General features: G+C 35.4%; 1 protein-coding gene and 1 long non-coding RNA gene across 14 annotated transcripts; both read right to left on the minus strand.

Annotated features, from left to right (window-relative positions):
• LOC109715269 (putative RNA-binding protein Luc7-like 2) lies at positions 892–10,309 on the minus strand. 12 transcript variants are annotated; one of them, XR_002217572.1, is made up of 14 exons: positions 9,892–10,309; positions 8,993–9,045; positions 8,270–8,438; positions 8,108–8,171; positions 6,579–6,658; positions 6,267–6,423; positions 5,874–5,935; positions 5,635–5,697; positions 4,976–5,034; positions 3,992–4,073; positions 3,731–3,790; positions 3,548–3,624; positions 2,996–3,459; positions 2,802–2,910 (listed from the first exon to the last, which is right to left on the minus strand). XR_002217572.1 is itself a non-coding variant. In XM_020240201.1 (13 exons), exons 1-13 carry the CDS (start codon positions 10,036–10,038, stop codon positions 1,289–1,291), a joined length of 1,239 nt encoding a protein of 412 aa, XP_020095790.1. In that variant the 5' UTR covers positions 10,039–10,303; the 3' UTR covers positions 892–1,288. The 12 variants fall into 12 exon arrangements, 1 of the variants encoding a protein (XP_020095790.1); XR_002217569.1 differs by having other exon boundaries at positions 3,548–3,654; XR_002217580.1 differs by having other exon boundaries at positions 2,812–2,910; positions 2,996–3,036; positions 3,390–3,459; positions 3,548–3,790.
• On the minus strand, positions 13,071–13,674 carry LOC109720887. 2 transcript variants are annotated; one of them, XR_002219090.1, is made up of 3 exons: positions 13,375–13,674; positions 13,220–13,286; positions 13,071–13,122 (listed from the first exon to the last, which is right to left on the minus strand). It is a non-coding gene; the product is annotated as an uncharacterized LOC109720887 (long non-coding RNA). The 2 variants fall into 2 exon arrangements; XR_002219091.1 differs by having other exon boundaries at positions 13,071–13,119; positions 13,375–13,673.

The raw sequence follows: 14,109 nt of genomic DNA on the forward strand, positions 1-14,109 counted from the left end.
GAATTAATTTCAAGCCGAGCTTGAGCCTAGATTTAGGCTCGAAATTAATTTCAAGCCGAATTTGAGCTGACATAAACTCGCCCGAGCTCGGCTCGTTTCCACCCCTACTAATAGCTGAGCCATTACCTCATTATTACATAATCAAGAAGTAACTTAATTTATTTCTCAAAAAAAAAAAAGAAGTAACTTAATTTAGTAAGAACAAGCACAAAGCTATTAAATATTGGGAAAAACTTCAATAAGCCCCCATGTGATTTTGCACTTTTTCATTTTAGTACCCTATAGTTTAAAGTGTATCAAATTAGTACCCTATGATTTCTCACTTTAGTACCTTGTAGTTTAAAGTGTATCAAGTTAGTACCATGTGGTTTCTCACTTTAATACCCTGTGGTTTAAAGTGTATTAAGTTAGTACTCTGTGATTTTATTTTTATATTAAGTTAGTACCCTGCAGTTTTATTTTTGTATCAAATTAGTACCCTATGATTTTTAAACCACAGAATACTAAAGTGATAAAGTGCGAAACCACAGAGTACTAACTTGATACACTTTAAACCAAAAGGTACTAAAGTGAAAAAGTGCAAAACCATAGGATACTAATTTGATACACTTTAAACTACAGGATACTAAAATAAAAAAAAGTGAAACCACAAGGAGGGTATTTGAAGTTTTCCCAAAATATTAAAAACGTAACCCAATCAACCTCCATAGAGATTAGAAAAGTGATTCACTAATCTCAGAAATGGTTAGTTCGCTTTAAAATAAGGGGAAAAAAAGGATAAAGATAAGAGACAGAGATAAAAATAAAAAAGGAGAGAGAGAGAGATTATGACATTCGCAGATAATAATGGAAGAAAAAAGACCATGACAATTTTAATTGACTTAAAAAGTATTAGAGGTGCCTCCATATTGGCAACACATGTGATATATCAAAAAGGACATCAAATTCACATTCTTTGTTCGCAACCCTTTCAAATGAAAAGCTACAAGAGTACATAGAAATTGCATACTCTCCTCATCGAATTTAAAGTGCCAAGTATAGCTAGAATCTACAAGATTTGACATTTCAGAATTCGAGCACGAAGAAAATACGAAGAAAAGAAAAAGGAAAAAAAAAAAAGAAGCCCATGTCACTCGGGCAGCGGACAAATTATACCAAGCTCGGCTACGCATTCATCAAAGTGAGTAAAAGTTTAAACTAATCAGTAAGAAGACATCGTACCTGGAACATAACCACAGAAATAAGCCTCAAACTTTCAAGTCGATGGTCCTATCGCCTAAAGAGTAATTCAGTACCGATCATGACGCCTGCGTTCGAGGCAAAAAGATCAAGTAAATTTCTTTTAGACAGATTTACAGAGATATATATATATATATAGCTAGGCTCCTATAATATCTATAGTATCAGGTCTCCGGTACTATTATCTCATTTTCGATCTTAGGGTATTCAAATCAACAATACATACCATTAACACTGATCTAGGATATTTAAAGTTTTTAGAAATAAAATTTTATATTTTTTCGACAAAATTTACTTTATGATCAAACCATTTCAAAATTATTAATTTTCAATGACTACTATGACGAGTTTGTAGTTTACGGTGTAGAAGAATTTAAATTTATTCAAATTTCAATAAAAAATACTTTAAAGTATCTAGATCAAGGTTGGCATCCTTGATCTATAATTCAAAAGTCGTATTCTCAAATTTTAAAGATTGCTCAATTTCTACCGTTCATTTTAACATGATTTACTTACTAAGTAAACGATGTCAAAAAAAATTAAAATTTTATTTCTAAAGACTTCATATATATTAGATCATATTTAACGGTGTAGATCGTTGATTTGAATACCCTAAGATCAAAAATGAGACTATAATACTGAAGCTCTGGTAATATAGATAGTATAGTAGCCTCGTTCTATATATATATAATTCGACTACTATCCTTTCATTAGTATTCTTCGTACTCATAAATCGTTTTCAATAATAGAGCTTTCAAATCAATGGTCTATACTATTAAACAGAATTTATAGCATTCAAATATTTTAGAAACCAAATTTTATAATTTTTTTTATTTTATATACCTTACGATTAAAAAGATTCAAGATTGATCATTTTAAAAGCAGGTACAAGACATTTCCTAGTTTGATAGTGTAAAAGAATCAGAATTGATTGAATATTTATTAGAAAATTCTATTCACTATTTAAATCAAGATCAATGACTCTGATCTTGAATTGAAGAACTAAATCCTCTATTTCTAAAAGGTCATTAAATTTTGACCACTTATTTTATACCCGCTTGCTGGACTCCAATAAATTTTAAAAAATTACGAAATTTGGTTTCCAAGTATTTCAAATGATCTAATGTTTCATGGTATGGATTATTGATTCGGAAGCTCTATCGTCGTAAGCAACTTTATATGCCCCTAAAAAGTGAAATTATTTTTATATGCCCCTCAAAACTAAATTTCTTACCATGTATCCTTGCAAGTACAAAGATGTTTGAATCTGAAGTAAGTACCAAACTTAAGATAAAGGTCCTTTGAAATGAAATGGTACTTTTGAAGGGTATACAGTAAGAGCAATGTATTACAGGGTACGTCTGTAAAAGGATGACTTTAAAGGGGCTTACACATAATGTTATTGAGCTAAAGCTGTGATAAGAGTACCTGTGCCGGTCATAATCTTGATTACGATCCCTTGAACGAGATCTTACCCTCCGACTGTGCGACCGACTGGAATCCCTATCCCGGTCCCGGTCATATTGACGATCTCTATCATAACGCCGATCACGATCTCTACTTTCACGTTCATATTCTCTCCCACTCTCTCGACTATACGATTTGTCCTTTTTATCTGAATCCCGATCCCTAGTCGATTCTCTCTCGGACTGCCGGTTGCGATCTCTCGACCTAATTATGAGTTAAAGGAGACGTCGTCAGTTAATACTTTCAACTATAAATTTTTTTTTCTCATGACTAGGGAAAAAAGCTGTACCTTCTATCATCTTCAATCTTTCGCCTTTTATTCCTCTCCTCCTGACAAAAGATCAATTTAAATATGAAAAGTAATAAAATGAAGGATTGAAATCAAATGACAGGATAACTTGACATTGTGTAAGAAAATTGAATGACCAAAATATAAATTTTAAAAAATAAAAAAGGTAACAATATTGCGGCAGTAGCTACCACTTATGAGGTCAGATTATACTGACTTTGAAGGTAAGTACGAGTCCAACATCTAACAATTATTCATATGGCTCGCAAGAAATAACTTCTTAAAACTGCACCTATTTATCACTTTCGACTCCAAGGAAAATATGTCAAAAAATGAGATAATTTCAATGTGTTAACCACAATATCAAAATGCGTGGACTAAAGATGGCTCATACCAGATAAAATGTTGTGCACAAGTTTCAGTTTCTGACCCACGTTCTACCAAACAATAGGCGAAAAAACCAACTGAAAGATAAGCGGTCATAAAATGTAAAGGAATAGAAGTTTCCACAATCAACTTTAATATAGTTAGTACTATATTTCCTCAGCTTACAGTTTCTCCCACATATAGAGATAGCAGTTGTCCAGGTACTGTGTACCGAGTCCAATTATGGCCCACCTTCGCTACTCCTGATGATGCCCTCTCGGATAATCATTATACTATCCAAATGAGAAAAATGAGTGAAAGCATAATGAAACGTAACAGTGACTGCTCCTTGAGGTCAGAAAAACTCACTGAGTGCCAAAAATAAGCGTTTACTCTCTAAGGCCAAAAGTGAAACATTATAACCGGCACCTGATAAACATGTCGACAGTTTGCACTTCAAAGAAATTTTGTGGTGGAAAGACAAATGCAAACAAAAAAAAGGAAGCAACCATTGAGAAACTTTAGGATGCAGCTTATTAATTATTAAATATGCAAGAAGCACTAAATTAGGCATGAGAATAAGTGGAACAAGCATTAGGAAAGAAGCACAGCAATAACGAAAAAATCTACCTGAAGTTCAGAAAGCTTGTCGCGGATCTGCATGTAGCCCAAGTGTAGTTTCCCTCCAAAATGATCAGCAAGACGACGATCACTGGATACCAAATGCCAAATAGAAAAGCTCCCCCACTAAGTACAATATCCATATAATATATTTTCTACTACCCACACTAGTCAAAGCATACTGATACATACATACAACCAAGAAAGAGCACATGATCATGTGGCAAATTGTTCTTCCTATAAATGGTGGTAGCAGATATGATACAGTAGTAAGCAGTAAAAAGTACAAAGGGGCTGAAAACGTGTTAGATAATATCCATCAATCAAGATTCCAAATCAGAATTTTACTGAATATGGGCTTCGATTTCCTTATCCGGCTTGAATCCTGATTTTTATTTCAGATACACTTGATATGGGTTGTAGTCTCTTTGAATATATATCAGCATATCCATATGCTAAAGTTTTAAGTATATAAGGTGGATGCTAAATCATGTGTCTATTTACCACGCATAATAATGTAAAAAAAATGTATATTTCAATATAGTGATACATTTGAAATAAGTAAGATACACCGATATACAACTTGTATACATATTAGTACAAAGCACTATCCATTTTAGTATCCTTATATGCATTTTTTTACTTTGAAGAAAAACATGGATAATGATATGTTAAACCACTCTCTGATCTGTTTTAACCCCAAGAAGCACACAAAAATCTAGATAAAAAAAATGTATATTCCATTATAATGATGCATTCGAAATAAATAAGATACACCAGTATACAACTCGTTGTACGAAGCACTATCCATTTTAATATGCTTATATGCATTTTTACTTAGGAAAAGAACATGTATAAGGATATGTTTAACCACTATCTGATATGTTTTAACCTCAAGAAGTGCACAGAAATCTAGATACCAATATTTTATGTAATCAGAATCTCATAAGCAGAATACTTGACTACATGGTATAACAAGAAAAAGGGCAATACTTGTCGTAGACGCTCAAAAATGCTCCACATATGTCGCATAAGCGTAACTTCTGATCAGTCTGCAAAATCGAACATAAATTTCATCATGAGTACTATTGTACTTCAACAGTGCTGAGTTTCATTATGTTAAATAATAGAATCAATAGACTCAATCTAATCATTTCCTGGAAGAAGAAATTTTAAAAGCATGCTAGTTACACAAAACTAACAAACAGCCAACAATAGAAAGTAGATCCAGTAAACAACGTATGAGAACTTCATCAAGCACAAACAGTTAACCCGTAGAGTTCCCAGAGAATGCAGTAGTTGTGACTTTGATGGGAAATTCTGGATATATGAAAACTGAAATTTCTGATGATACCACATCTTAAGGAATCAAGTGTTGAAAATCATGAAAACAGAAAGGAGTAACTTAGCAGTTAGCCTACCATGAACTAAATGTTATACTAAACTGTAATTCTGTTAAGCCCATTTATATTTTTGGCCCCAGTTAAGAGTCATTGCAGAGTCCAAGGAACTGTAAATTGAGACAAAGCCCAACTAGAATGTTCATTATCTTTTGTAGCTAGACATGAATATCAATACGGTTATAAAGGGGAAGGAAGAAATTAAGCAAATGGAGTACAAAAATGTATATCTCAACGAAGAGCCGAACTCACAATTCGAACATCAGCAGCTGTGTATTTTGAAGATTCTACCAGGGGCTCCTGTCTTGCACCCAACTAAATAACAAAGCGAAGAAAAAATTGTAAGTACTATTCATGGTTGATTGTTGAAGAGAAAGAATAATGTACTTCAAAGGTTATTTTAACATGCAAAATCAGCTTATCATCAGAAAATTAACAATAAGCTGATTACAAAAGCAAAGTAAATAGTCTTAAGTCAGAAAAGGAGAAACCTTTTTAAGAGCTTCAGCTTCTTCCAAAGCTTTCTGGGCTTCATCTATCATTCCTTTTTCACCTACCAATTCCACGTGGAGCACAAAAACAATGAGAGCATTTCCCATATTCCAAGACAAAATTAGTGTGTGAATTGTGCTTCAGGTTAAGCAAATATCATCAATTTCAGCAGAAAGTGTTCTATTACTATAGGTTACTCTTAAGTCTTAACTCTGATAAGGATAATACCCACAACAAGTTATTTACGTCCTTCAAGAAGTTCAAAGCATAGAAAAAGCTTAATATCACATAGCATACAATCGAGGATCTGATAATGCAAAAGAACATAAAGAATAACTAGGAGTACAGTGGTTAGAATTAATTTCCTTTTACGAAGTAATGCTGTGACATACCGAGTTCTTCAGCTTTCCTTAACTTTTCATTTATCATTTCCTGGGTACGAGGATCAGGAGGAGCAAGTACAGGCAGTGGTGCTGGTTGAGGGGTATTTTGATTTGGTTGTGGCAATGACGCCCTGTCTTTGTTGAAAGCATCAAGAAGTAGCATTGCCTGAAAGAAAGAAAAGACATCATCTTGCAATAGCTAAACAATGCGTAAACATACATGGAACAGCAACATATACTAGGAAATACTAATTAGTGATGGCTAAAGTCTACATCCTAGAATACTATGAGGGTTCCAGTGACCGAACTTCAGAACGGTACCTGTTTATCAGCTCTTTTGGCTCGTAGCTCTTCCACCACTTCCAAAGCCCGAATTTTGCTATCAGTTTTTCCTTCAAAATCTGAATTTTCATGCAATACGGGTATCCATTACTAATTTACCACGAGAAAATGATTGTTGAGAAAATGAATTATTATAGTGAAACGAGGCAATAGTAGTAAACATTTGGTAATACATAAAGGAAAAAAGCAAAAAAATCAGGAAAAACGAAGAGACGATCTAGACTAACTAAATCAGTGATGAATCTTGTAATAGGCAACTTGCAAAATCTGGAGAATCTAACTTTTAGAAAATATGTCATTTCTCAACTAAAAGAGACAGATTTTATGGCCGTCAATCATATTCATCATTAGAACTCTCTAGAAAATGTACAAACAGAAAACTTATGGTGATTCTGTGTCCCATAAAAGTTGGATTTTCTCATAATTAAACAATTATGGGCATATCCACAAGCAAAGTTTAGTTAATTTAGTAGGAGCTGAGCAATTTGATTTATTTACAAAGGTGCAATTGACATAAGTCCAACCTCAGCACAAATGAAAGGGAAAAAAGTACAAGAAAAGACAGCATATGGAGCCTGTGAAGCTAAATTTACCTATTAAAGAATCAAAGAAACTTCAAGATAGCAAAATAACTATAAACATCTATTCAATTCAACAAAATCTGACACGAAGAGTCAAGCAAGTTATGGTTCAGCGGCTCTGTGCAATCCACTCTGCAATCCTATGTGTTGTAATAGTTTTGGCTTTCTTCCAAGGAGTTGATGTCAAACCCTTTACCCATTAATTATGAGCTCCTAACACAATAAGTGCTGTGTATTAAGATTTATTACTTCGAGAAGTAAATGGTCACATTACCGTTCAAGATAAAACTTGTGTTTGTTGAATTAAAGGGTTCACAAAGTGCTCTTCCAGATAAACACGCTTACTTGCACGCTCAACTAGAAGTGCAATGGCACATAATTTCAATCACTCATAATGTATATGTGCATCATCACAGCCTTTAGCATATATGTAAATGATGGTTCAAAATAAAAATTTGCTCCACAATCTGATTTCAATTTTCTCAAGAAAATCATTTTTTTCCAGTGGCTTTGCTCCCAGATGGGAGGCTGACCAAGTCCAGAAACGGTTCATTCTATATATTCCTCAATTGCTTGATAGTTTTCCTCCATTTTATCTTAGTAGGGCATCAGTGAGCCACTTTTATAGTCACACAAAATCATGATCATTCAGAGGTACCATAAAATCTTCATCTTCAGTTTCAAAGACAGCGAGGAATAATTTTGCATGTAATTATAGGCAATTTGTAAGAATTGTTGTATAATTTAAAATACCATCATCAGGTTTTGCTTAAAGAATCCATCATCAGGTTTTGCTCAAAGAATCCATCACAAATATGTAAAAGAAAAAGGCAGTGTAAAAGAGAAAAATAAATAATTTCAAACTTGAGATACCGCTTCAAATATATAGGACATCAAATAAGTCTTTAATATGAAGAAAGAAGTTACCAAAAGCATCCACTTCTTTCAGCTTCTCCTTTATTTGTTTTGAGAACTCCAAAATCTCAGGTGTCTGTAATATAATGGGAAAGTCAAAAAAAAAAAAAAAAAAAATTTTAAGTCTTTCCTACGTTCAATAGATATGCATATGAAAAAGGCAGCAGTCAATACCTGAGTAACCTCTGATACAGATATTGCAATAGCAGCCTTAGCATCCTCATCAGCGAGACGCTTAAGGGCTCTTTGGATTTTCCTTTCACACTCAACAATAAGTCTCTCTATCATATCCTCGAGTTCTCTATCGAAATTGTGTATGCCTTTAGCTTTTGCTTCTTCGTATCTAGGACAAGCTCAGGAAAGTATTTAACTAAAGTAATTCATTTACATCATCCAAAAATGCAGGTTCAAAGAATAAGTTATTACAATGAGTAATAAGCTTTCCACATCTCTCCATGTCTATTCACAGAACTATCTTTCAGCTACCCTTCTAATCATTAAATCTCAGAGGAGGATTGAACAATTTGGTTGTAAAATAAAAACCACAGAAAATCTCAGAAGTGAGGAATATCCCATGTCAGCATGATAAAGTATAAATGAGGAAATAGGAGCAGCTAGAAAACCACTATACAACAGCTAAGAAGATAGTCAAATATTAACACAAGACAGCGCCAGAGCAAGACCTTATGGAACACAACAATAATAAAAATATACTTCTTTGAATTTCGGAATTTCGGAATAGCCTTCAGCTTTTCTAATATTACATTGCTAGCATGGAAGTAAAGAAATTAAACAAAACACTTTTCTACTCCAGAGAGTAGTCATTTCACATCCCACGTACACACAAAAAACAGAAGAAGAAAAAAAAAAAAAGGCAGTAAGATGAATTAAGGATACTCTTTTCTCAGCTGTAATGAATGAACCTTCGGACAAGGACCCAGATCCATTTTCTGGCATAAAGTTGAGCAGTTGCATTAGCATAATAATTCAAAGAAAAGAAAACGGCTTGAAAAATCATTATTCCAACTAATATTACACGCATACATACAAAAGAACCAAATCAATGTTCTCTGATGCTTAACTTGCTTTTACCAACATTCTTTAGTGTTTATACTTCTCTTACGTGGCCACCGAACAATTATCAGTCCAACATTATAATTATTGCTAATTTAGAGGGTTGAAATAGACCCTGCAAATATTTTTCTTTTGATCGAGAACCCTAAACTTCAAATTATTATTATTATTATTATTTTCTTAAATTGGATTATCATACTTAGTAAAGTTAATTTTTTTTCTTGAATTTTAATGACTCTATTAGCTATTGGCTGTTAATCAATCCAATTTTATTTATAAAAAAAAAAAGTGATTAAAATCATTACATTTGACGAACTATGAACGAATTGGATAGCAACAAAATCCTCACTTCTTGACCAAAATAAATATGAACGGCCAAATATGAAATATATCTCAACCCAAATAAAAAAGAATTAAGCTAGAATTCTTGTAAAGTACTCGTTCTTCGTATTTCCACGCCGTTTCTAACGATGGCGCATCCGAATCGACGATCATTGCCGTTAAGCATGATCTACAGTATTTACCTAGCGATCAAGCAGCCTCAAATCCAGTATTTAAATAATGGGTAAATAATGTCAAAAGGCCACAAAATTTTGGTCTCTAGGAAGCTCGCGAGGCGTAGATCATGGTTAACGGTCAAATCAATAAAAAAAATACGAATTAGAGAAAGAAAAAAAAAGTTTGAATGGGAGGGTTAGGGTTTGGAGAGGAAGGGAAGCAACCGTGAGCTGGAAGAGGTCGTGGGGGCAGAGGCCGACAAGGAAGAGGCGGCAGACGTCGCGGTCGTAGTAGCTGCGGCTGACCTCCCGCACGTCGCCGTTCCTGTTCGCCCCCATCAGCACGTCCAGCTGCTTCCTTATCGCGTCCATCACCGGACCCCCCCCGCTTCTCCCTCTCTAACTCTCCACCTAGGGTTAGCGTTAGGGTTTCGAACTCGGATTGGGATTGGATTTGAAGAGAGAGAGATAGAGAGAGAGAGAGAGAGAGAGAGAGAGAGCTAGGGTTAGGGTTAGGGTTAGGGTTTGGATTTGGAGTTAAAAACGAAAAAGAGAGAGAGAGAGAGAGAGAGAAAGAGAGAGAGAGAGAGAGAGAGAGAGCAGTTCTCGACACCTCCTCCGGTGGCTGTAGGGTGGGGAGGAGGAGATACACTAATAAACGTGTTTGGCCCAGCATTTAAATATGATTTGAAATTTTAAAATTTTAAGCTTGGGCCAGCATTTAAATATGATTTGAAAAATTAAAATTTTGCTTAAAACCTATTATTGATTAAAATAGTATATTTATTTTATTATATGTAATAATTTATTTTATATAATTTCTTTATAATATATATAATAAATAAAGTATAATACTAACAATATCCATATAATTTTAATTAATAATAGTATAAATTTCATTGACGCTCTCTAGCGCAAGTGGCAAAGGGCTTAGTGGTGAGTATCCGAGGTCTCCCAAATTCGAATCCTAATTACTTCTAAATGAAATAGCATTAACCTGCTACCTATCTCTATACATATAATACATGAAAAAATAATTTTTTATATATAATACTTAATATAAAATAAAATAATTAAACATAAAAATATAAATGATAAAACTTAATAAAATAAATAATATAACAAATTTAATTAATTTATATATATAAATATTTATATTAATATATTTATTTATATATCTATTTATCTAATAAAATAAAAAAACATGACAAAGTTGTTCTCAATTTTTCTAGAAATAATTTTTAACGGATTATTCCAGAACAACCCATTTTCTGAAGTTCTTCCACCGTTTGGTTACAAATTGGGGGATGTCCGGTCTTGTTCCGGGATATCCCGCTACCAAACGCAGCCTTGAAGAATTTTTGGCTAAGTTTAAATTAAAAAAAAATAAGTATCTTGATAAAATACTTTTTGTGTTTATAAATAAATAATAGTATAATATTTTGTACTAAATTTGTAATATACTGAACTTTTGCAAATTGCGGAGTTCGAGTGTGTGGCATGAGTTGTAGAACTATCCAACATGTTCTAAAAGGTTTGGATAAGTTTTTGGACAAGTTAGAGAGTGATCGGATTGCCGGAGACAAGAAAGTGCATTGCTTCTGCGCATTGGGCAGATTTTGCATTGTGTACCGGTACAGGCATTATGCTGTACCGGTACAGCAAGCAGCTGAAGCTGCAGCTGCGTGGCAGTAAGGCTATTATGGTCTTTTCACTTCTCCTACTCATCCTTATCCCTCCCAGCTAGACCCTGAGGTTGTATTATTGTCACGCCCGGGTACAAGCGGAAGCATATCCGGTACGTGCACAGACCCGCCATACACCTGCAGTATATAAGGCGTCTACAGAAGCAAATCGATAGGAAGTAAAACAAAGAAAGTCCTATTCTGATATCAGAGCAAAAATACAAGTCGACAATACTATCAGTAAGAGAACAAAGAGTACATAAACCAAAATCTCAACTATAAGAGAAAGTATCACAACTGTAGAGTCTGTCCAAGGAGTAAAATATACAATATGGGGTATACAAAAATTAGGTACAATGGTGGTCTCTCTATATAGGGACATCACCCTCGGCCGTAGCCCGAGTAGCAAGGTGATCGACTAGCACGCTCCTAATAGTCCCTAGCTAGGCGCGACTCCCTTGCCACAATCCCTAGCCTCTCCTGTAACAGGCTCTGTAAAAACAACCACCAAAAGGGCGTGAGAACTATAAACAATAGTTCCCAGTGGGTAAGCCGCCAGCCTCGGCGAATTACACCACTAGGCTCATGATGTACTAAATGAAAGCAAAAGTAGTAATTGCATGACATATATAATTATGCAGTGCTAACAGATAATAAGCCAATGTTAACAAATAATGAACATGTAAACAACATGTAATCCTAGTCTCAACAGTAATGATTTAACTGAATAATAGAAGCATGGCCACTACTAGCATAAACATGGCATAAATGTGTAAGTAACTACTGTACACTGTATCTGGTAATCATTCATTACTGTCCAATTTCCTTTAGCACTTTTTCTTTCATTCACAGGGACCTACCCAAGGTAGTCCAGCTTGCGCCGCGCCTAGTGGCCCCGTGGTAGTATACACTCCCCACGGCAATCCACTTCGGCACCCAATCCCGCACGGGCGAGCAACTGTCGCGTAGGCCAACTCCGGAGTGCCGGCTTGTAGGGAGCTACCCTCACAAGCGTGTACGAATGAGCACGATGGCAAGCAAGCAAAGTCCACAGTCCAACATGTCTCAATTATTACATTTTCAATGTTCTCGGTCTCGATCCTCGATCGGAATTTCAATACACACAGAGTAACAAGAACTCGTATCCACTAAATTGTCTATTATGGCACTATCAACATGGTCATAAGCATGTTATAGTTTTCTACTTTAGAGTCAAGCAAACGTCATTGTTCTCTACAAGGTCACGAGAATATCATTGTTCTCTACTTTACCAAAGCATCATTCGTATGTCCATTAGTTAACTTAACTAAATATAAACATAAACATGGGCATAAAGACACTTATGCATGAGTACTCTCTACTTCATAGAGGTTCTATTCAATCATATGTATATATATCAACACTATAATATAGTGACTCGTCTCAAATTCTGTATCAATCACAAAAGCATACAACTGTACCAATTCTATAGTACATATAGAACATAGGGGAGCTCCACTTGCTCTGGTTAGGTCAAACCCACCTAGTACTAGGCTCCGATCAGCCCAAAAGAAGTCCCACAATCAGTTCTAACAGGCCTCGACTCCGCTGAAAAACGAACATCAAATCCGAATTGGAAACCATCAGTATAATGTCCGAAATCGGCACAATTTCACTTTGTACACAAAAGCAACTTGAATCCCTGTTTAGGGCTAGTTCAATACCTTCGGTTATGCCTCTAAGGGCCCTCACAAGTCAACTGAAGATGATCCCAGGCTCGATCGCACTCCTGCTGCGAACGACATCAAAACGGCATCAAAATCATTGAATAGTAATAATTATAGCCGGAAACTTGCGATTTCGGTTTTCTAACTGAAGTTCTAGCTTACCCTTGGTTAGAACATCCTCCAAACCAGATCCCCGGGTCCTCAATTTAGTTAAACTGAATTTGGAAACCTGCAGCGAAGAAACGACTTCAAACTGCGTTAACTACTCGATTAAGTCACCTATAGATCCGGAATAACTTCGTTAGATGACTAAATACCTGTATCAAGCCTCAGGGTAACTTTTCCCTGGATCAACGTGGGTAAATCACAGCTAGATATCTCCTTTCTAGCTGCAAGAACCCCAGACAAACTCTGCTGGAAGCAACGGAACAAGAACACGTCAAATTCCGACGATAAACCGCAAACTAGAGAGAAATTGAACTAAATACTTTTCTAAAGTTCTCGTTCAGCAACTCTCAGTAATAGACATGAAAAACACTGTCAAAACACCTCCCTTTACCTTTTAAAAGCTGGCCCCAAGCCCACCGAACCAGCGAGCGACGAGTGCGGCGCGAAATCGGCGCAAAACGGCGACTTTTCTCTAGAGAGAGAAAAACCCTAGAGAGAGAGAAAGAGAGAAGGCGAAAGAAGCTTCTCTGAGCTCTAGCAACCTTCACTGAGTCCCCAGAGTCGTGCAGGAATGAAATAGATAGGAGCAAGATGTGAAATTACCGAAATACCCAAGCTGCCACGTTTCTGCATTGTGTACCGGTACAAGCTAATGGCTGTACCGGTACAGCAAGCAGAAAAAGCTGAGTTTCGCCGGTTCAATGCACTTTCTTGTTTCCGACATTCCGATCACTCTCAAACTTATGTATAAACATCTTTAAACCCTTTTGAACATGTGGGAGGGTTCCACATATCATTCCTCACAGTCGAATTTCGCAATTTGCAAAAATTCAGTGTATTACAATTATACTTAGAAGCTCAGGGAAATTTAGGTTTTTGCCCAG

The sequence above is a fragment of the Ananas comosus genome, linkage group 1, assembly GCF_001540865.1.
Source record: "Ananas comosus cultivar F153 linkage group 1, ASM154086v1, whole genome shotgun sequence".
Taxonomy (NCBI): domain Eukaryota; kingdom Viridiplantae; phylum Streptophyta; class Magnoliopsida; order Poales; family Bromeliaceae; genus Ananas; species Ananas comosus.